The following is a 24101-nucleotide window of genomic DNA, read 5'->3' as shown; positions in this document are numbered from 1 at the left end:
ATTTTACTTTTCATTTTAGTTTTGTTATTTGTTTAATTTTTGTTTATAAAAATTGTATATACTTTTTTATTTTGTATTTCAAATGTGAGAAAAAAAATTTGAATGTTAAAATTACAATTGTAACTTTTTGTTTTATTTAGTTTTGTTCATTTAGCTTTTTTTTTCAATTTAAATAAATTTTAATTGTTTTATTTACATTTATTTAAAAATATATATATATTTTTTGTTTTGTTTTTGTATTTTAAATCTAAATCTAAATGTTTTTTATTAAATTTTTTTAATGTGTTTTTTGTTTTGTGACCAATAATTTTTTTTTTGTTGACATTTTGGGAGATTCACCCTTTTATTCCAAGTTATTTGTTTACAGGGAAGTAAACAAAGTACTTTATTTACTTCATTTACCATAACCTAAGGGTAAGGGCACAGTTGGGTGGCATTTTCCTTGCAGAGGTCAAACCAGCAACCTGACTACCAGCCCTGAGCAGCACAGACCTCCTCATTACTTTCTGCCTTCATGCTGTAAATGCTATTAATATCATATTAAACCATATCTATCACTGCAGTGTTGGAGGTTAACCATTCCTGCTGCTCTGAGGCTGTGCTTGATTAAGGAACAGTTGGAAGAATGATACCGGATCAGATTCTTAGAAGGGGAACTGGAGTTAAATGTACCAGACTACATCTAACTGTACCACAGCATCTCTGAGGATCTGTAATGGGAGCGCCGTCCTTTGCTGCTCTGACAGGCAGTTTCTGGGTCACTCCTCAGCCCTGAGAGAGGGCCCAATCCACCAGCATCACACACACAGAGAGAGAGGGAGGTATTTATAGAAAAATGGGGCTTCACTGTACCTTTTCCTGCAAAAGAATCATTAAAAGACCCAGCTAGCTTGTCCCAGATTCTGCTCAGCGCTCTGCAAGATGGTTTGAACTGGACTAACTCAGTGGAGATGTAGAGCCACGGCTGCAGAGAGCTTGACAGCGCTCTCCTGATCTACTCTGGACTGATGGAGACTAAACCTGCCGCATCGATTGCGTTTGGTAATGATGGAGCAGTGACTTCTGGAGGAGGGTGACCTCGTACAGCTCGACTTCTACACAGAAGACCCAGAAACCATGATGAGAAGATTTCTGAAGAGCCAGAAGGGCCGCTTCTCTCTCCGTCAAAGCCGATCAGGATCCCGCAGTGCCTCCAAAGATTTCTGTAAGTTCATAAAGCTGAACACTGTGAGGTGGGAACTCAGAAAAACAGGCTTTCAGTTTTATTTTCAGTTCATTTTATTAAAGAATGTATATTTTATTAGTTTAGATGTATACATATATATACATAAACCCTCTCCATTTCTCTAGCTCTTTCTATCTCTTTATATATATATATATATATATATATATATATATATATATATATATATATATATATATATATATATATATATACATAAATTAATATGTTTCTCCAATTCCACAGACCCAAACCCTAATGTGCTGAGAGATTTCACACTGGATATTGGTGCGTAAAGTAATTTCTTGACCGTTTTTCCCCTCCCTCTGTTTTTAGGTACAGTCTGCTATATGATGAAGTGCTGCAAATGTAATGCATGAACTGTTCTCTATCTCTCATGTACTGGCGTTTTTCAGAACTGGCCCTTCCAGCAAATAACCAGGGTTGGCCAGAGGACTTTGGCTTCAAGCTGGGTGGAGATGGACCCAGTTACATCCTCTCTGTGGTGGAGGGCAGCAGCGCTTACATGGCCGGACTGCAGCCAGGGGACCAGGTTCTGGAGATCGATGGGCAGAACGTCTCATCCCTCAGCACTAAAGCCCTCATCGCTCTGGCCCAGACCCTTAAGACTGTCCCGCCCAGCATCGGCGTTGTGTCTAGAATTGAACAGGCCAGTTTTTACTGACATGCCATTTACTGTCAATAACAAAACTGAGTAAATTTGGTTAAATGTGGCGTAATATAAGAGAAGAAAGCAGTTCATATGGGAAATTGGTTGGTTATTAAATAGAAAAGCGAGGTCTTAACAAATGTCCAAAATTGCCTATATATTATCTCTCTATATAAATACAGTTGCCATAAGAAGCATTTGGACACTTAAAGGTACAGGTTGTAGGACCTGCCACTAGAGGGCGCACTACCAAAACAATAACAATCGCGTGGTTTGATGACGCTAAAAAGGAGCGTGGAATGATGGGATTTGTTTTCTTCTACCCAACCGCTGGCTGCCATCAATCAGACGGAAAGATAAATCATGGATTTAATGCGAGTTCAATGATTTGCGCGAGTAGATTACATACAAAGTCAATGCAAAGACGAGATCAGACTATTGATCAGACGCGTCCTCGCGCAGGTCTAGAGAACCGATGCCCCGTGTTTGGTGTGTATGCCCCATAATACTAATCTTGTTGATCGTTATAATAGCATACATTTTCTGTAAAGATACGAATCCAAACAACTCACCTGTCGAGTAAAACACAAGCGAGATCGGCATCTCTGTCTAGTTGAAGTTTGTTGCGAAGCTACTTCCGCATTTGTCCACGAAACTGTTGTTATGTTAGATTATGTTAGATTGTAATTAGATTCACAGCCATGCTACATACTCCGATACAGTAGGTGGCGGTATGCACCTGATAAGCCATGGTTGCAATCTGCCATAAAACTAAGAAGAAGAACTAACGTCATCGACAGGCGGCTGCACTGCCCCGTGTCACTGTTTAGACTTGGGAATTTTCTCATGATTTACAAGTAGTTGAAAACATTAGAGATGTTGTTAGTAATCAGCTGGACAAAATATATAACACTAGTCTAGTGGTTTTTGGATATTTTACTGCAAATATCTTACAAATTGTACCTTTAAGTCAAGCCAAAAATGCATGAATGGCATAGCAACAAATATTATTTTTTTTTCTCAAAAAATATAAATATATATATATATATATATATATATATATATATTTTAGTTTTTTGAAGTTTCTTACTCTGTAATATTGTCTATTTTCTATTTGCATATATTTTAAAATGTATTATATATTATGCATATAATAAATACACAGTAATTTATTCCTGTGATGCAAAGCTGTATTTTATATGCTGATTTCTTATTATTTTCAGTGTTGAAAATCGTTATTGCGGCTTAATAGATTTACGGAAATGTTTTTCCGAGCAATAACATTTTATGAAAAAAAAAAAATAATAATTTCATTCTTTGATCAATAGATTGATAGCTCAAAAGAACAGCATTTACTTGGAATAGAAATATTTTGTAATATTAAAGTCTCTTGATAAATGCACTTTTAAACCGTAGCGTAGATATATAAAATAATAATTTGAAGAATAACATTATATATAATATCATTAGAATATGTGACCCTGGAGCACAAAACCAGTCTTGAGTCACTGGGGTTTATTTTTTGCAACAGCCAAAAAAAACATTGTATGGGTCAAAATTATATATTTGTCTTTTATGCCAAAAATCATTAGGATATTAAGTAAAGATCGTGTTCCATGAAAATATTTTGTAAATTTCCTACCGTAAATATATGACAACTTATTTTTTGATTAGTAATATGCATTGCTAAGAATTCATTTGGAAAAACTCAGGAGCAAACCAGTGTCACTCACCCTTATCCACTTTACCTCCACAGATGGACATTGCCCCGGGGCCCGATGGTCGCTTTGGCTTCACTATAGTGGGGGACAGTCCCCTGCTGGTGGAGGACTGCATGCCGAACTCTCCAGCCGGCCGGAGTGGACTGCGAGTAGGTGACTATGTGATGGAGGTGAATGGGATTCCAGTGAAACAGCACGAGACGGCGGCGGCCATGATCAAGACCTCTCAGGGACGTACGCTGCGTCTGGGCGTGCTGCGGATCAACCGCTGGCAGAAACGCACCAGCAGCAGCATGAAAGAGACCTACCAGAGCGGAGACATGGTGAGGCAGGACCGCAAGCACAAAGCCCTGGAGTTCAACAAGAAGGTCAGTCTCAAGGGGCTTGGATGGGCCTGGGTCACACTTTAGTTTGGACACCAGTTCTCACTATTAACCATGACTTTTGCTGCTGCTTAATAGTTAGTGAGGTTGTGTTTACATATGGGGTCAGATAAAGTATTTAAAATATGGTCAGGCAGAATAAGGCATAAATATGTGTTTTAGAAGTGCAAATAAACAGCCTAGTAATATGCATGCTAATAAACAACTAGTTAGTTGGTCCCTAAACTAAAGTGTTCTTGAACTCGAACCTTCGAAAAGTTCGTCTGGGCTGGTTAAACATCATACAGTATTTTTCACTGGCACTTTCAAACTCGAAGTTCAGATGGTCTGTTCTGAATTTGTATAGGTTGAGGAGATTTTAGGGGAGGAGCCTGAGGTGAAAGAGAGGCTGTTTGATTTGCTGAAGCAGTATGCAAATGAGAGGGATGTTGAAGGTCTGGCGTCTACACTTCCAGAAATACTGCTCACCGAGGAACATCAGCAACTGATTGACAGCATCAGGTATCAGTCAGTTTTCATAAGTCCAATTACATGACCCGCCTCCCTATTATTTATTTATTTATATATAAAGCAGCTTTATGAACATAAACTTGCCATTTCATTGCATGTGGCCATCTTTAATGAGCTGGCATCCTTCTTTAATCTCGTTCTATCGTCTTTTTAGTTCGTTTCAACATGCTTAAAGCTTAAAATACAGAAAATACATTATATTTAAATATTTTTTGATATTTCTTTATTTTACGTAACTATTGTTATTAGATTTAATAGTATTCTATTTTGTGTAAATGTACACTATAAGAAGTCTCCCTCTCATAGGTCTCTCGGTGTAATAACTCGCTGATGAGGGTCTTTGTCAGGAGAATTTGATGCGTCTCAAAGCTGAAATGTTTTCAGTTACACTGAGAGAGCAGTTTTAACAGCAGCCGCCTCTCGCTACCAGTGAGGAATTATACATGTGAGGTTTACTGGATAACATATTGTTTCATCAAGTGTTTATCAAATATGCATGCTATTTTTTGAAGTTATATGCTTGGAAACTATGAAAATGGGACCACTTTTAGATCACCCTTATCGCCATGAGGAGTGAGCTATGAGGAAGAACAGCATGCTCCAGATACCTAGATTCACACTTTTCATCTGCTTGTTCTTATTAACCCTTGAAAGCCTGTCCTTGTATTATCTGGAACCATGAATGCCTTCTTTAGCAAGTAAGAAAAGTTTTTTGTACATGGACAAAGCTTAGATTTTTCTCTCATTTGTATTGTTCAGAGACAAGTTGCTTTTTATGGGATGTTTGTTGCATGTCTTCAGAATGTGAAGTATAAGCAGCGGACTGTAGATGGTGTCAGTTTTGAATATTGATCAGATTTTACTTTGAATGAAAAAGTAGTTCAGTCTGGAAGCCTGTTTCTGCCACTGGATAAAAAATAAATAAAAAGGGTAATTGCGACTTATTATCACACAATTGAAAATTGTGAGATATAAACTTTATAATTAAGTTTTGTTGTGTGTTTTTGGTTGTTGTTGTTGTTTATAACACAACTCTGATTTTGCATCTTGCAATTCTGACTTTTTTCTTTTTTGTGATTTTCTTTTTTACTTTTTTTTTCTTTTTATAGTTAAAGAATTTTTATTCACAACTCATAATTGCACATTTATATCTCACATTCTGTATTAGAAGAAAAAATTCTGAAATGAGAAATAAAAAATTAGAATTGTGAATATGAAAAAAGTCAATCTCAACTTCACAAGTTATCAACTCAGAATTCTGACTTGCCTCACAATTGACCCTTTGCTGGGAGTTTGATTGACAGGCGATCCGACCAATCATCTGCCGAATTTTCCATGTTGTCCGACAAAGACACCAGACAGGGGAGTAGATTAACATTGGTGGACCTGACCCTGGACCTGAATCATTCCATGGCTGAAACAAGATACCTTCTGAGGAAAGATGAGGAAAAAAAACTGAATAAAAAGTAGCAATTGCCATTATAATTTCCTAAACCATATCAGAAACAAGCTTCCATGGCAGACAAATGTAAATTGAATGCATGTAAGCATCTCAGTGAGAGCATGATCTTTCTAGTTCATCTTCGTCGATATCACTTGCATTTGGCATATATCACTGCATTTTCACAGTCCTTCAGTCACCTTTGTCTCTGACCAGCTTGTATGCTGCGCTCTGTCCCTGCTAAAATTCTGTCCAGTTCTCCCCATGGAACCTCCCTATTTTTAAGCAGCCTACTTCTTATAATAAACCTGTCTTAGGTCTGTGACGCACCAGAAGTTTGCACACAATCCACATAACAACTTTCTTGCTTTAAAGTTGCGTGTTTCCAGCAGAGGTACAAAGCAGCCAAGAAGGATTTTGAAGGAAATGTTTTTAAGGCATGAAACAACATCTTTTTATCTGGTTGGTGTTTTCTGTGTAGACTCTGCTTTTGTCTTTGCGTCTTGGATACTTGAGGATCTTCTGACTCGTGCACATTATGTGGATCGAGTGTGGATTGAGTAATTCGTGCTGACCTGGCTTCGATTTCCAGTGGGACGGTATCTATTTTTTCACTCGCTCTCTGTTCCTGCTCCACTCTTTCATTCTGTTCTCTCTCTTCACATCTGAAGCAGCTGCAACTTTGGCTCTCATTTGCAGTTGAAGGCATCTGGTCTACGTTCTGGATGTAGACTCCTTTTTAACGTTAAACTCCCCAAGGCAGCTCAGCACGGAGATGTGGCGATCTTGCCAAAGTTGACTCGATGATGACGTGACCTGAAGTTCGCTTCTTCATCCATGCAACGTCATCGCTCTTCAAGTTGGCACTAATAAGCATCTCCTCATCTGGATACTGGAGATAATGGCTTTTCCGATTATACTGTTCTATTCACTGAAAGGTTATTCCAGCTTTATGAAGACTCCTGCACTGAGATCAAGAACGTATATTTTCGTTTGAGACATAATTTAAAGGAGAGATGGGCCGTGACAGGGGTTTCTCCAAGCCTTTTCGGTAAGAAATTTCTAGGGGAAATTGTACAACTCTTTATAATTTATACAGTTTCATGCAATATTGGACTATAGCTATGGAGCAAATAGAAAAGACATTAAAGCTATGAGACCTACTGTGAAATTCTTTCGGTTTGCTTTTGTCATTTTACTTGAAAATCGTATTGAGGCCTTGTTGAGCTTGCTTTTTTAAAATAATGAGTTCTTTCATTTTACGTCATTAAACGGAGAATGTTAATCCGTTTGTAAATGCATGGCATGCTTTGTTAATGTGAGTAGAGGCATTCAAAGATGAACTAAAATAGGTTTAGAGATCACTTGCTTGTGTTAATAGACATCTTTTATATCTGAGATTGTTGAATACGTTCTTCATTCCCACTTTCAGTCATTTTGAAAAGTGTGTCCTTGATCTGCGTTCCCTCCCCTCTCTGACTCGGGGGTTAATTTTAGATTTCCTGTGGCCTCCTTCTAATTGAGGGCATCCTGAACTAAATGGAAGTTAACTTTGAGAGAGAAATGGATTTATGTTGAATTAGGAAATTTTCATCAATGAATCCAACTGATAAAGTGCTCGTTTTTTGTAAAACTTGAGTTACACTATAGATTTGATCATATTTGAGATATCGTACAGTCTTGGCCAAAAGTTTTGAGAATTACATAAATATTAGTTTTCAAAAAGTTTGCTCCTAAACTGCTTTTAGATCTTTGTTTCAGTTGTTTCTGTGATGTACTGAAATATAATTACAAGCACTTCATACGTTTCAAAGGCTTTTATCGACAATTACATGACATTTATGCAAAGAGTCAGTATTTGCAGTGTTGGCCCTTCTTTTTCAGGACCTCTGCAATTCGACTGGGCATGCTCTCAATCAACTTCTGGGCTAAAACCTGACTGATAGCAACCCATTCTTTCATAATCACTTCTTGGAGTTTGTCAGAATTAGTGGGTTTTTGTTTGTCCACCCGCCTCTTGAGGATTGACCACAAGTTCTCAATGGGATTAAGATCTGGGGAGTTTCCAGGCCATGGACCCAAAAAAAAAATTGTGCTGGAAAATGCATTGTTCTTCACCAAACTGTTGTTGGGTTGTTGGAAGAAGTTGCTGTTGGAGGGTGTTTTGGTACCATTCTTTATTCATGGCTGTGTTTTTGGGCAGAATTGTGAGTGAGCCCACTCCCTTGGATGAGAAGCAACCCCACACATGAATGGTGTCAGGATGCTTTACTGTTGGCATGACACAGGACTGATGGTAGCGCTCACCTTTTCTTCTCCGGACAAGCCTTTTTCCAGATGCCCCAAACAATCGTAAAGGGGCTTCATCTGAGAATATGACTTTGCCCCAGTCCTCAGCAGTCCATTCACTATACTTTCTGCAGAAGATCAATCTGTCCCTGATGTTTTTTTTGGAGAGAAGTGGCTTCTTTGCTGCCCTTCTTGACACCAGGCCATCTTCCAAAAGTCTTCGCCTCACTGTGCGTACAGATGCGCTCACACCTGCCTGCTGCCATTCCTGAGCAAGCTCTGCACTAGTGGCACTCCGATCCCGCAGCTGAATCCTCTTTAGGAGACGATCCTGGCGCTTGCTGGACTTTCTTGGACGCCCTGAAGCCTTCTTTACAAGAATTGAACCTCTTTCCTTGAAGTTCTTGATGATCCTATAAATTGTTGATTTAGGTGCAATCTTAGTAGCCACAATATCCTTGCCTGTGAAGCCATTTTTATGCAACGCATAAATGCAGTGGAAAGGTTTTTTTGGGATTAAGTTAATTTTCATGGCAAAGAAGGACTATGCAATTCATCTGATCACTCTTCATAACATTCTGGAGTATATGCAAATTGCTATTATAAAAACTTAAGCAGCAACTTTTCCAATTTCCAATATTTCTGTAATTCTCAAAACTTTTGGCCACGACTGTACAGATATTAGTTTTAAGTTATTATTAGTTTAGTTTTTTGGGGGGTTGTGATGTTTCAGTACCACTGCTGGGCCCTGAGCTCTTCAGATGCAGGAAAACCAGCATAGGTTGTGTACAGAATGGCTGAAATGTTTGTATTTACAATTGCAATTACAACTGTGGAAACTGCAGGTTGTGATCTTAAGATTCACCTCCGAATGATGTTCTTGTGATTAAAAGCATTGAAGGGATAATTCAGTGGTTCAGGTTGGTTTATAGCTCTGTAATTTGGTTTTAAAGGATAGTGCGAATGAAAAATTTAGAGAGGGCTTATATCACAAAGGGCTAGAAAGCGCTCTCTCTTTCATCCTCTCAGGACATCTTTCAGGATTCACCTGCTTAGCTTTTGATGTTGATCAAACATGATATTTTTACCTACCTCTCTTCACAGGACAGAAAACAAACGCTTCATTGCATCACATGAGCTCTTTTTTCTCTTTCATAGCAGGTCACAAACATCTCCGCAGTCTGGTGTAATTATAGCAGACTTTCTCATAGCCGTCCCTCCTCCTCCTCTCCATTTGTGTGTGTCTCCATCCAGTGTTTCTCTCTGCAGGCTTGAGAGTATGTTCACACACGCCTGAACAGTTTCTCCTCTGTGACTCCGTCTGCTGTGTGTGTGCCATGTTTGTTAGGATCTTCATCCCTAAGAAGCACAGGCAGCGCTTTGATGAGATGGTCTCCCAGAGTCTGATCAGTCGCTTGAGGGGCCGCAGCTTCAGCGAGCACAGGAACAATCGGCTACGACGCAGCCGGAGCGAAGACCACCCCGAACGGCTGCTGTCTGTGTCCACCCGAGCCAGCTCTGTGCCCCGGACCACCAATGAAGAAGTGGTCATGCCTCCTGGCCGTGGCCTCCGCAAGACCACCTCACTCATCGCAGGCCATGCCAGCTCCTTCTCCACCCGCAGGTCAGTGGAAGGGTCACACTGGGAACAGTTGCACATTTTAATGTTCCTTTTTTTTTTTTGCATTTGCATTTGCATTTTGTTACTGATGGGGTGGAATTTTTAATTGCCTTTTGCTTCCATATTTTGCTCTTTGATGTTTTTTCCTAATTCATATTTTGAGTTTTCGAGCGTGTTCTTTACTAATTCTCAAGTTTTTATGTAGCCTATGCCAATAAATCAGATAGATAGACGTTTTCAACACATATGCAACACATTAACTTTTAATTCATTTTGTTTAGATTCATTTTATTCATTTCATTATTGTATTTTATTTTTGCTTCTATTAATTACACTTTATTTTAAGGTGTATTTGTTACATTGTTTCAGTTTTATTTTACTTTATTTTTAATTTAATTCACGTTTTTTAATTTATTAATGCTTTTATTGGTTACATTTTATTTTACGGTGTCCTTTTTACAGTGTAATCACACATTCAAGTACTAAGTAATATTAATTAACGTACTATTAGGTTTCAGGGTTAGCTGCGTGTGATTATCCATAATTTACTATAATAACAATTATAATACATGTAATGTGTAACAAGAACACTGTAAAGTGTTAATGCTTTTATTATATTTTAATTTGTTTTTGCTTAGATTCATATAAATATAATGCTGGGTAATGGATAGATAGATTAACTGATAAAGTCATACACAAATTGTTTAACTGATAACCGAAATTCATCCTTTCTTGTTGGATTTCCAATTTCACAGCTATTGTAGGCTGTAACTGATGTTGATTTTATGCCACTGCAATATTTCACTCTTATAATTCGTTATTTTTAGACATGCTGTTGGACACCTGTGTATGTGTGAGCATCAATATGACACATCATTAAGATTCAACCTCCTCATTATAGCCTATTTTATGCTTTAAACATTACTACTCTTGTGCACAGTATTTCACAAGCTTGAATTGACGTGTCTGATAGGAAAAGGTGGGTGGATGTGAAAACTTGTCAAACATTAGTACAATACACACTTAATGATATGTCTCAAGCAATGTAGTTTATTTTTAATAATGTGGAAAACTGAAAGTTCAGAGCTTGTCTGACTGTTTCTATTAATATTTTATAATATCTGTCATTTGACATTTGAGATATGTCAGAACACGTTCAGTAGTACTATGACAAAAACATGCATTATTTCAAATTTTTACTATATACATGTATGTAAATCTATAATATCTATATCATATAGATATTTTCCAATAATATCAAATGAATATTAGTTTGATAAACAACTATTTGAGTTAATCTGCATTATATAAAGATTCAAGATGCCATCTATAGGTTGTATTCATGTTTCACTAGGACTGTACGGGTGTACAAAGGGAACCAGAGTTTCGGGTTTACTCTGCGCGGCCATGCTCCAGTGTGGATCGACTCTGTAATACCAGGTATGAAATATACGCAAATTTTATTTATAATATTGATAGAACTGTAGTGTCTTATTTTGATGTTGATACATTTGATACTTAATTAAGATTTAACACAACAACATTATTCTCTTAGTGTTTTCAGACATTGTATTTTGTTGTCATGAGGGAAGGGCTTGTGTCCTGTGGTACATTTATTTTATTTGACATCCTAGAACAAAAAAAAAGCTATTTTAGAAAGATGAAAAAAAATTATTTTGGACTTGAAACAAATATCAGACATATTACTGAAGCAGATGACGTGAATGCTGAAATAATAAAAGTTCTGTCATTTCTGACTCATGGCAGCCATTAAAAAGTTAGGCGAAAAAAACTGGCAGTGTGCAAGAACAGCAGGAGACGAGAGAGAGAGAGAGAGAGAGAGAGAGAGAGAGAGACAACACACAACAGAATAGTCTTCAGAAGCTGAGTAAGAGGGGCACAGGTGGTAGAGCTCTGTTTGTATCTAGCACAAATCCTTTTAGATTCACACTTTTCCCACATCTAGCCCTCAAAATCCAAAAAGAGACATCCATTCTTGGGCAGTATGTGACAAACACCCAAGCTGCAGTGTCTTGACTTATAGATCTGACGTCAATTCAAAGGGCATTTTATGAGCACAGCTTATTCTCAGTTGGAGCCCTTATGACGTACTGTCAGAAATTATTTATGCTTGGTTTGTTGCCACAGCCATATCACCCTGCAGCCCAAGACTGGTTTCCCACTGAAGCTAAGCAGGGTTGAGCCTGGTCAGTACCTGGATGGGAGACCACCTGGGAAAACTAGGTTGCTTTTGGCAGAGGTGTTAGTGAGGCCAGCAGGGGGTGTTCACCCTGTGGTCTGTGTGGGTCCAAACGCCCCAGAATAGTGATGGGGACACTATACTATCAAAAAAGCACCGTCCTTTGGATGAGACGTTAAACCGAGGTCCTTACTCTCTGTGGTCCTTAAAAATCCCATGGCGCTTCTTGTAAAAGAGTAGGGGTGTAACCCCGGTGTCCTGGCCAAATTGCTGCCAATGGCCTTTGTCAATCTTGGCCTCCTAGTAATCCCCAACCACTTGATTGGCTCTATGACTCTCTCTCCTCTCCACCTGTAACTGGTGTGTGGTGAGAGCACTGGCAGCATTGTACTGTGGCTGCTGTCGCATTATCCAAGTGGATGCTGCACACTAGTGGTGGTTGAGGAGAGACACCCCCCCCCCCCACACACACATGAAGTGCTTTGGGTGTACAGCAATACACAATAAAGTGCTAGTTAAATGCATCATTCATTTATTCATTCATTTATTCATTCATTTATTCATTCATTTATTCCTCTTGCAGGCAGCCCTGCTGAGAAGGCGGGTCTCAAACCTGGAGATCGCATCCTGTTTCTCAATGGGTTGGACATGAGGTGATGCTTGTGGTTGGCTTGCCTTGGAATACATTGCTTTTATCCTAATGTGGAACCGAAATAAAGTCTAAAGCAGGCATTACTATTATTATGCATAAGATGGGTTCTTCATGTTCATAATCTAACACCGTATACGCTTTATTTTATTTTTTTACATTCTCTCAGGAACTGTTCACATGAGAAGGTTGTGTCCATGCTGCAGGGGAGTGGGGCAATGCCCAGCCTGGTGGTTGAAGATGGCTTGCCGGCCTTCACTGTGACCGAGCCCGAACAGGTGGAGGTTTCTCCCCGCTCCCGTGCTCCTGTGCTTAGCTCCCTGCAGTGGATTGCAGAGATCTTGCCTCCCAGTATCCGCGTACAAGGTCGCACCTTCAGCCAGCAGCTTGAGCACCTTCTCACACTCCAGGAGAGATACACCATCTGCAAGGCCCTGGAAGCCTTCTTCCAGCACAGGTGAAGGACATACCAATAATAATTTAGTGAAAGAAAGAAAGAAAGAAAGAAAGAAAGAAAGAAAGAAAGAAAGAAAGAAAGAAAGAAAGAAAGAAAGAGTATTATTAGATGGAATCCGAGATTGTTCCCATTGCTTCTCTGAGAACGTCCCTTAACTTTGTGTGAAACCTGATTTGATTCATTTTTCTTTCGTGCCTTTTAGAAATGTAGACACTTTGATTGTGGACATCTTCCCTGTGTTGGATACCCCAGCAAAACAGGTGATTTGGCAGTTCATTTACCAGCTGCTGACCTATGAGGAGCAGGAACACTGCCAGAACAAGATCTCCCATTTCCTTGGCTATAAAGTTACACGTGAGCCCTACTTTGTCTTGTTGTTCCTCTTCAATCTGTATAGAGTATAAGCACATACATATGTATGCTTGCATGTATTTATTTTTGGTTAGTGCCATCAGCAGAACCTGAACCTCCAGCCCATGAGCCTCATAGGCGTAGCAGCTCCATGAAGGTGACAGGAACCACCTACAGGAGCAGTGTGAGGGGACGCAGCTCAGATGATCTGGTCATCGGCACTCACCTGGGAATGGGTAAGCTGTCTTCAAACACTATGTTGTAGTACACATTATAACATAGGACAGCGTTTTGTAATTGTTTGATGCTATTACTGTTATAAAACTAGGGCTGTCTATATTCAAAGAAAGTGGTGATCTTATAATTTCTGACTAGCCTCACAAAGTGTTTAAAAAATGAACTTTGACAGACCTTATACATTTAGCAAAATTCTCATTTTCCACCAGCAACCAAGAACCAGGAGGTCTGCAGACTCCAGCTGGCATGCGGGCATTCTTTGGCATACACATATTTAGTTACCTATGTATGTAGTGAAATTGTGTCAACTTTCATATCCAGTATTATGCATCATGAAAACAGCATTTTAGATATTATTGTAGCATTGTAGGCATCATGTACCATGTATCATTAAAACTGCAGCTTTCTTAGCACACTGAAATGAGTTGGTGGGCTATTTTCTTACTTCATGAGGTATTTCCACTGAGCCAGTGGAGGTTGCACCTATGCGACTGACTCCTGCAGAGAGACAATCAGGGGATGGAACATCCTTACCAGAGACGCCCAACAATCTGACTAATGTGAGCGCTCTTTGATTTTTTTAAGGGATTACAAACACTGAAATGATTGAGCAAGGGTGCTGTCTTTATATTAATATCCCAGTCCCTGTGCTCTATCTAGCTGTCAGCTGTGTATGCTGAGCTGGAGAATGTCTATGCCGGGAAGAGATCCAAATCCCTGAAGACTCGACCTCCTCCAGCTCCTGAAACTCTGGTTAACGTAGATATCTTCCCACATGCTTCCTCACAGTCCATCAGGGCACACTCTTCTTCTCCATCTGTTAGGGCCACTTCAGGTACAGTCAGTGTACTTATAAGTTTTTATCGGCATTCTAGCTTTTGAATTTTAGGAAATTCTTGTCGTTTCTTTGTGTAATAGGTGGGAATTTCATCTGATGCAGAGACATCTTTATCTTCTTAACGTTTGTTTTTCCATCTTCATCCCTCAGGTAGCCGCAAATCTGCATCAGCCCAGCATGTGCCGCCACCTCCACCACCTCCTCCACAACCTGACTCTTGGTCGCAGGAGCCTCCACTGAGTCCCCAGTGCCTCTGTTACCCTTCAGATCTTCCCTCTCAAACCAGTGCTGAATCCAACCCATACATCAGTTTAGACAGTCCACCTCTCTCTCCACCCTCTCCTCCGGACTACCCCCCTAGTCCACCCATTCGGAAGAAGCGATACACCTTTTCACGTCCCCCTCGTACCCCTGACACAGATTTGTTCATGGAGGTTCTGAGTGAACAGCTAGGACAGCAGTTATCTGTGGATGACTTCCTGTCACCAGAGAATGACTATGAAGAGGTTTGTATATTAGAATGGTTAATTGACTTGATATTTGCTTTTATTGTTTTGACAATGCTTCATTGGCTTGACAAGTACAGTGGCTAATCTTCAATGGCTTAATCTTTATTGCAAAAACTTAATGATATCTGTATATTTTACTTCAAATGATCTCCAGGAAGTTGTCCAGATGACATTCCAGAATGAGGAAGAGGAGGAAGAGGAAGAGGAGGAGGAGGAGGAGGAGGAGGAGGAGGAGGAAGAGGGTCCGTACATGCCTCCCGAGCTAAGCAGTCCAAGTGAAGTACATAGTAGCAGTGAGGATGCCAGCTCTCTTACCTACTCCTCCAGCTCAGAGCACATTCCTCCACCCCCTCAGACTCCTCCTCCCCCTCCCCCTGTCCAGTTTAATGATCCCCCTCCACCTGCTAGATTCACTCCTGACCATGCACCCCGACAGCTGACTTTCCGTCGCCACCCGGGACCTCCTCCGCCACCTCCGCCAAGAGCTAATCCACCTCCAAAAAGACAATCCATTCGCAAGGTGCTGCCCACAAATGATGAGCTGATGACCCAGCACCAAGTCTTTCAGGAGCACCACTCGCTTCCAGTTCAACCAACAGCCAGCCACCCTCAGCAATCTCAGCAGCAGATGCATCAGTCTCTGCCCCCTATGCCCTCTCCAGAAATAAACCAGTCACCCATCCCCAGTCATGCAATCTATGAGATGCACCATCAGGTTCATCCAGCTCAGCAGGTACATCAACACCACCAGGTGCAACAGGAACACCAGATGCATCCAATTCATCAAAAAAAACCAAGTCGCCAGTCTCAGTCTATCAAAGTACACCAAAGCCATCGCTCACACCAGACTATTCAGACTCAACTCTCTAGCTCCATGGATAGGCTTGACAGGATTGAAAGAAAAGAACACTTTGATAGACATATCTATGACATGCAGCCCCAACCCTTGCATCCAGAACAACAAGTACACCATGATTATCAGATGCATCAGAGTCATCAGGCTCACCTCTCAAGCTCCATGGATAGACTTGACCGATTGGAGCAGATCCAGCGTTTGGAACGATTGGAGCATATGGAACGAATCGAGAGACTGGAGAGAGTGGACAGACAAATGCACCTGGCACACATGCCTCAAGCAGTTTCTCATGCTATTCAACCATCTCAACAAACTCAGCAACAGTACCACCACCAGATGCATCAAGCTCATCAAGCCTACCCACTAACCCAGTCTCCTCCACCAACCCGCCACATTCATCAGATTGAGCACATACACCAGGTTCAGCCAATCCAGTCAGCTCCTCAGTACCATCAGATCCATCAGCCCCACCAACCTCAACAGACCCAACAGATTCTATCAACTTTTCAGCCTCATCCTTCACAACAGCAGCAACAACTTCAGCAGCAGCAACAGCAAATGCAGCAGCAGCAACAACTTCAGCAGCAGCAACAGCTTCAGCAGCAGCAACAGCAGATTAGGCAGCACCAGCTTCAGCAGCAGCAACAGCAGATTCAGCAGCAGCAGCTTCAGCAGCAGCAACAGCAGATTCAGCAGCAGCAGCTTCAGCAGCAGAAACAGCAGATTCAGCAGCAACAACAGCTTCAGCACCAACAGCAGATTCAGCAGCAGCAACAACATCGCTCAACCCCACAGAATCACCCCATTGCACAGGCCAGACAGAGCCCGCAACCCATGTACCACGATCATCGTCACCACCATCACAACCACCTTGAGGCCCAGTCCCAAATACAACCACCAAGTACACCCCAACCTCAAACTCACCACCACAATGAAGGTTCAACTGTGGAGCCACCTCCTCCTCCACCTTTACCCCCACCTTGCATGCCTCCTCCGCTCCCAAAGACCTCACCGCAAAAATCTGATTCCAGTCATATGAGTGTAAAGCGGTTACGATGGGAACAAGTGGAAAATTCTGAGGGAACCATTTGGGGACAGGTAAGAAGTGTTTGTGTGAATTGTTTGTGTCTTAAATGGCTGGTATTGGCTATTTATAGCATTTGTTCTTGACCCAGTGAATCTTGATTATGTTTTGCATCAGTTTTAGCTAAAGGAGATCTAAATCTCGTGGTCACTTATATTTTCAATTTCAAACAGATGACACCATATGAGCCAAACTGACAATGTTAAATTCTCTAGTAATAGTTGGAGGAGAGCATGAAAAAAGTAGTATGCTATATGAAACATATTGGTCTACTGTATGATATATTGGAATACATATTGGAACATTTCAGTATGTCCATCATTATTAGTTTGTCTCAGTCTATTAGAATGAACAATGTAAGGACAGATGTGGTTTCTCACTGCAGCTGGAAGAAGACTCTGATTATGACAAGCTGAGTGATATGGTGAAATACCTAGACTTGGAGCTTCATTTTGGGACACAAAAGAGCCCTGGTGAGTAAAATGTGAGAAAAGTAATATGTATAACTAATTTCCAAGGGAAAAAAAAAGCTGTTCACCAGCTAAGATGGGAGTTGCTTTTCATATCTTTCGAACAGAAAGATGCAGTGTGGTCCATAGGTAGAATGTGTCAGTTGTTGCTTGTAGAGGGTACTGAACTCAATTTCTGTGTTTTCTAATACTTAAAAGCATCGTGAAGTCCATAATTTATAGTGAGAAAATGAAGAACACCTGTAAATCCGCCCAGAACTGGTTGTCCTCCAAATTGGAGTATTCAGACAAGAAGCTCTGAAGGAGTCAACTGAGACAACAGCCTGCACATTTCATAAATTTAGCTCAAACTAAAGGGTTGCAAGAAGAAAGTTGGGGGAAACTCTAACCTTGAGATAACATCTTTATAGCACATCTTGTGGAAGACAAACAAGATATAGAGGAAGAGTTTATGGTCTTATAAGATGAAAATTAAACTTCTGGGTCCAGTGGTGTGCACCACAATGTCACCACAACTTCCCAGACTTTCTGACTTGCCGTGTGTCTATTTATAATGGTTAAAGCATAATATTATTAGCCATAACAAATATTTAATTGCAAATGTTGGCTGTACAGATTATTTTTGTTTATTTTGGATGAAGAATGGTGATAAAACTTGCCAGAAAGCACTACTCCAGTAGTCTCTTTTAGCCAGAACTTCAAACCGATGCCAGAAGGTCTGGACTCCATAGCAGCTTTCATTGGCCAAGGAAGGCCCAAGAGGATTTCTGACAGACATGTACAGCAATGAATCAGTTAGTTTTGTGCAGCTTCACATTAAGGGGAGTGAAAATGTAGAGTCTATGTCCGTACAGTGACAGACCAGTGTTCAAATGATTCAAGAACTTCATGCAAGTTTATTGCAACGATGTTGCTCTGAACTTTACATAATTTTGAAAATCCAGCATTTAGTTGATTCTGATAAGTGATCATTGACACAGTTATGATCTCAATGGCTTTGTTTTGTTGTGCTATGTTTCAAAGTCGACTATTAAAGAACACACCCCAGAAGTCCTGGAGATTCAACCAATCAGATGATGATGTTTTGTGTGCTATATGTATCCGAGATTCAGCCAACAGTCAATGGTCATAACGTCTAAGACTGAGCCTACTATTCCAGTATATGACATGTGTGCCTACTTTTTCCTGTCACTTCCTACCAAAATCACTTACAAGCTCATATGTATGGACTTTCTAGGAGGACCTGAAGGCAGCACTGGTCCTGACTATCCTTTAATTATTTGACACAATGTTTTGTTGTCACAAGTTCTTTTCACTCACGCTATGGTTCATGTCTCAGTTTCTCTTCCAGAACCCTCACCTCAGGTGGAGACTTTCAAGAAGAAAGATGTGGTGGAGATTCTCTCCCATAAGAAAGCCTACAATGCTTGTGAGTAGCAAACAATGTGTCATATATTTTCCTTTTTGGAAATACATTGCATTACAAAAGTGTAATGGGCTGTAAATTGGAAATTCATGCTCATGTAAGTGTTCAGTGGAGTTTACCTGTAAATGTTTATATAATGTTTATGTCAAGTGTTAACTTATACATGTTTCCTTTTTTTGTCTTGCTCTGCTACCATGCTTTTTGGTTTTAAAATTAGTCTTGATAATAGCATGCTCCTTTAGCTAACTGTCCCAACTGTTAGACTACAAGCTTCTTAGCTTTAGCCATTAGCCTATAAGCACATGGCCCTTGTACACTTTGTTATTAAGACTCTTCTACCATTTTTATAGCAATTTTGATTGCCCATCTGAAGCTGTCACCAAGTGAGCTACGCCAGGTGCTGATGACGATGTCGAGTGAACGTTTAGAGTCCTCACATATTAAACAATTGCTCCTATATGCACCAGACGATGATGAGGTTAGACAATACGAGCAGTACAGAGACGACCCGAGTAAACTCAGTGAGCCCGATCAGTTTGTCCTACAGGTACATGACAAATAATGATAGAGTTTCATGAATAAATTATGATTATTTTGATTTAACAAGTTTTCTGGGGTTTGCATTTGACATTACGATTAAATGTAAAGTTGGATTAAAATATATACACGTTACTTATTTTTTATTGAATTTAATTTTAGTATAATTCTAACAAAATATGTGCTATTTTATATATATATTGTATATATGGTATGTATTTTGTGTATATTGTATATATTCAGATGCTATTTGTGCCAGAGTATAAGACCCGTTTGAAAAGCCTGCATTTTAAGACTACATTGCAAGAGAAAACAGAAGAGATGAGGGGGGCCTACGACTGTGTTTTCAAGGCTTCATTGGAGCTCAAGAACAGCAAAAAACTGGCCAAGATTCTGGAGGTATAATTTAGTTTAGTTTCTGCCTAGGCTCACATAATCATACAGTCTTGAAAACAAGAGGATAAACAGATAAAGGAGTGTTGATGTGGCAGGTTTTCATACTGTGCCTGTGAACACTTTGGATAAATATGATCTTCTTTTTATGGCATGTATATTAATTTCCTTATTTTTTTCCAGTTTGTGCTGGCTATGGGGAATTATCTGAATAACGGCCAACCCAAGACCAATAAAACAACTGGATTTAAGATCAATTTTCTCACTGAAGTAAGCCTTGTCACTGTGTATGCATCTTTTGCAGATGAGTTCATGGCGTTCATCAATAAATGTTTAAAGTTGATTTTCTATAACATTATATAAATGTAACTCTACATTTCTCTGGTTGAAGCTTAGTACCACCAAAACAGTGGATGGAAAGTCAACATTTCTGCATATCCTGGTGAAATCATTGTGCCAGCATTTTCCCGAGGTTCTGGACTTTGGGAAGGAGCTTGACACAGTCCCACAAGCCGCCAAAGGTTAAGATCTAGACTCCTAGACTCATATGCAATCCAAATTATTATTATTATTAATTTTTTTTTTTTTTGTTTTTAAATTCCAGTGTTGTCTCATAGTCTTCACACTCAAACACTAATTTACACAATCCATGGTGCTCCTCATCAAGTTTTGTCCAAAATGTGGAGCAGCATTCCCATTTAATGTAGTTTTTTTGTTCTGCAGAGGTCAGATCTCCTCATATTTTTCATTGCTTTGATCTCCACAGTGAATCAGAGAAACATCACTTCTGACTTCAACGACTTACATGCCACAATCCAGGACATTCGTTTCGCCTGCCAGAAGATGCCAGCCACTGCTGAGGACCGATTTTCCATTGTTATGAGTGTATCCTTCCACCAAAACATCAAAATTGACTGTATATGGTCTTCTACAAGGTTTCACTGTGCCATATTTGAAACTGTAAGACTTTTCCAAGCAGATCCAGGTCAGATTCCCACCCATAAGGACAAGATTATATGAAGATTTCAACCACTGAATATACTTGATAGCTGCCAAATTCATAACAAACCACCTTAACTACTTGCATGAAGGGGTTTCTGGAAAACAGCCACCCTGCAGTGCAGTCTCTGGAGTCTCTGCAGCAGAGGGCAATGGAAGAGTTCTGCAAAGTTGCATCTTTCTTTGGTGAGGATGGAAAGACCACCACCACAGAGAGTTTCTTCGGTATCTTTGCCGAGTTCATGGCTAAGTTTGAGGTAGGTTTTGTATTAGACGTCTTGATGGATATTTTCATGAAAATCTAGTAAATGAGGTGAATGATGGTAGATAAATGTGGCATAAAATAGGGCACTCTTCCTTCCCAGCTCTCTTGAGGGCTTTTTTATGTACATTCTGATCGCTTACCACACAACTAGTTAACAGACATTAACAATGTTTATTACAAAGAACAACACTGAATGCACTGCTAAATCAAAAGAAATGAAAGTTGCAATATGCACAATAAAGAAAAGCATGAATCTCATTGTTGAATAGATGTACCCTTGATATTCATTGAATATTGGCTGATATATATATATATCTTTTTTTTTTTCATTTAATAATGACAGTTATTAGACTTTGATGTGTACACTCTTAAAATTAAAGGTTCTTTATTTGCATCAGTGTTTCCAAGAGAACATTTAAAGCGGCATTACGTAAGTTTGGAGTTTTACTCAAATGATAAAACATTACAAGCTCACCGCTGTGAATCGGGCTACGGTAAGGAGATGGTTTTGAACATTGATATGTTCTTGCTCAGTAATTTATTTTGGATACTTTTTAACCCCCCCCAAAAAAGACATATATACGTACATATAATGCAGCTTTAACATCCATAGAACCTCTTCAATGCACAAAAGGTGCTTTAGTGGAAGAAGTTTCATTAAATTATTAAAATGTTTTTCACACTAAAAGATCATTTAAAGTTCATTTTAAAGGAATATTTCACCCAAAATGAAAACGTACTCACCCCTCAGGCCATCCAATATGTAGATGATTTTGTTTCTTCATCAGAACAGATTTGGAGAAATGTAGCATTGGTGAGCAAGAAATGGGCAAGATCCTCTGGAGTGAATGGGTGCCGTCAAAATGAGAGTCCAAACAGCTGATAAAATCATCACAGTTATCCACAAGTAATCCACACGACTCCAGTCCATCAATCAATGTCTTGTGAAGTGAAAAGATGCATGTTTGTAAGAAACAAATCCATCATTAAACTATCCCTTCTGACCAAAAATACAAATTCACTTCTGAAGATCCATTGTTGAGCAAATGGTGTAATGCTAAATATTTCCAAGATTGTATCAAAATTTCATCTTGATTAGCCAAAGAAGCTTTCACTGAAAGTTTCTTTAGCCAACCCAAAATGTTTTTTATTAGTTGCATTACAATAACCCTCTTTTGGAACCTTTATTTTTAAGAGTGGCCATGAGGTTTCAATGCAATTCAATATATGTTTTTCAATGTGTTTGCTGTGTGCTGCTCTGTTTAGAGGACTTTGAGTGATATCCAGTCTACAGAAAACCCTCCACGCAGCCCCAGGAGCCCTCGCATGACCTCTCCTGAAGCCTGGTGAAGAACCCACCCAACATGAGGCAAACATACTCATACAAACAAATGATTAGAGACTTACAGTACATAAATGTTCACTTACTGTCCACTGTCCAGTCTAAATTTAGTTATAGGCCTATAGTAAGTCAAGGACATGTGTACAATAGCAACTAATGCACATGTGAACTTCCAGGCACAGTTATAAAAGTGAACTCCCAGGCACAGATTGGACAGGAAAGCTTCTGTAGTAGAGCAAAAGGTACAGGGAAAGATGGGCTGGGATGGACTCTGTGATTGTTCTTGGCACTCAAAGACCAGGAATGGAGTCAATAGTTGGGGCAAAATTGCCACAAGACTTTTTGCTGTGGATTTTGTAAATCATAATAAGTGCAGTTAGATAAGATGTTTAATTTAGAATGTAATTAGGACTGTGGATGTCAGATCTCGACTGACTTGATATTTTAATGAAGCCGTTGTTTAGGAGAAGTGCTTTAACAATGTGTCTTAATTCTGCTTTAATGTATTCAAACATCCTGGGTTGGAGTTGTTTGTTGGTCATTGTACTGTAAACCAATATTTTGATGATTTAATGTCTTAAATGATAAAAAGTAATTTCTCATACACAGAATATATAAGTGCAAAGTGAATAGATCAAGATATATTATTGTACAATACAAGATACGGTTCTTATATTATTGCTTTACTAGCTATTGAAAACAACGATGAGCTAGATTATGACTTCACTAAATGCATTTGGTATTTTTAAATATTAACTTTTAATTAACATTTAACTTTTGTGCTGCTTTTAATTCTTTATTCCCATAGTAATAATAATCATATGATTCCTGTATCATTCTGTCCATCGCACTGAGTTATAATGAATGTTTAAAGAATTATATGGAACTTTCCGTGTGATTTTTATTAAACTATCGGAATGTAAAAATAAATAAATAAATGCACATGTGATTGAGACTTTATCAAAATGTTGACTGGTTTTCCAGGTGTAAAAATCTTTATATAGTAATATTTATCATTGATATTTATCATGTTTATTATTAACTCATCTTTGCCTCTTTTTTGTTTTAATCACCACTGAATGTAAGGTACTTGTAATATGAAAAAAAAAGAAAATGTATGCATCATAGCATATTTCCTAGCTGTCATTTATTATTGTTATTTATAATTTACAAGTCATTATTTGAATGTCAGTAAAGTTCGCAACATGTTTGTATTTTACTTGTTGTTTTAATGGTTTATTTTAGGACATGTTTCACAATGTTAAAAGCTAATTTCATACTCTCATCATGGACGGGATGATGGCCCAAAGAAAAAAATGATACAATTGAAGGACCTGGACTGAAAGTGCCATATAAGACAAATATCTGTTGTTAATACAGTAAATGCAAAAAAAAAAAAACACCAACTACTGAAGTTATGAACACTTCTAGGGCAGTATACAGGACTTTAATTATTGTTCATTAATTTGAGAAATTACATGAAAGTTATTTCAGAATATGTTTTCCTTTCTTTTGTAATGAATCATGTATAATCCATGCTGCTGCTTCTACTAAGTAACTCTGTATAAGAGATGTTGCAACATTCTGTTGTCATTACTGTTTTGGTAATAAAATGCTCTTACATTTTAACC

At 39.1% G+C, this 24101-nt stretch overlaps 1 protein-coding gene across 4 annotated transcripts; it reads left to right on the top strand.

Annotated features, from left to right (window-relative positions):
• Positions 1-1078: 1078 nt before the first annotated feature.
• Positions 1079-24099, top strand: LOC132148818 (delphilin-like). 4 transcript variants are annotated; one of them, XM_059557540.1, is made up of 24 exons: positions 1079-1204; positions 1469-1510; positions 1639-1892; positions 3649-3981; positions 4343-4497; positions 9585-9860; positions 11212-11297; positions 12641-12710; positions 12876-13163; positions 13366-13517; positions 13622-13750; positions 14205-14311; positions 14412-14586; positions 14740-15095; positions 15253-17052; positions 17424-17511; positions 18848-18937; positions 19285-19481; positions 19715-19870; positions 20048-20134; positions 20256-20385; positions 20631-20749; positions 20956-21120; positions 22395-24099. In XM_059557540.1, exons 1-24 carry the CDS (start codon positions 1117-1119, stop codon positions 22476-22478), a joined length of 5427 nt encoding a protein of 1808 aa, XP_059413523.1. In that variant the 5' UTR covers positions 1079-1116; the 3' UTR covers positions 22479-24099. The 4 variants fall into 4 exon arrangements, with proteins under 4 accessions (XP_059413523.1, XP_059413522.1, XP_059413524.1 ...); XM_059557539.1 differs by having other exon boundaries at positions 13610-13750; XM_059557541.1 differs by lacking the exon at positions 22395-24099 and adding an exon at positions 21917-22366 and having other exon boundaries at positions 13610-13750.
• The last annotated feature ends 2 nt before the right edge of the window (positions 24100-24101 follow it).

This window comes from Carassius carassius, chromosome 9 (assembly GCF_963082965.1).
Source record: "Carassius carassius chromosome 9, fCarCar2.1, whole genome shotgun sequence".
NCBI lineage: Eukaryota > Metazoa > Chordata > Actinopteri > Cypriniformes > Cyprinidae > Carassius > Carassius carassius.
The sequence above is the reverse complement of the archived record's forward strand: the minus strand, read 5'-3'. Positions and strand labels throughout refer to the sequence as shown.

Bases quoted from the DNA above. Each gene is read 5' to 3' on its own strand.
- LOC132148818 (XM_059557539.1), top strand. From the start codon at position 1,117: ATGATGAGAAGATTTCTGAAGAGCCAGAAGGGCCGCTTCTCTCTCCGT. The intron at 14,312-14,411 runs GTGAGCGCTCTT...TGCTCTATCTAG, and splicing joins CGCCCAACAATCTGACTAAT to CTGTCAGCTGTGTATGCTGA. The intron at 14,587-14,739 runs GTACAGTCAGTG...TTCATCCCTCAG, and splicing joins ATCTGTTAGGGCCACTTCAG to GTAGCCGCAAATCTGCATCA.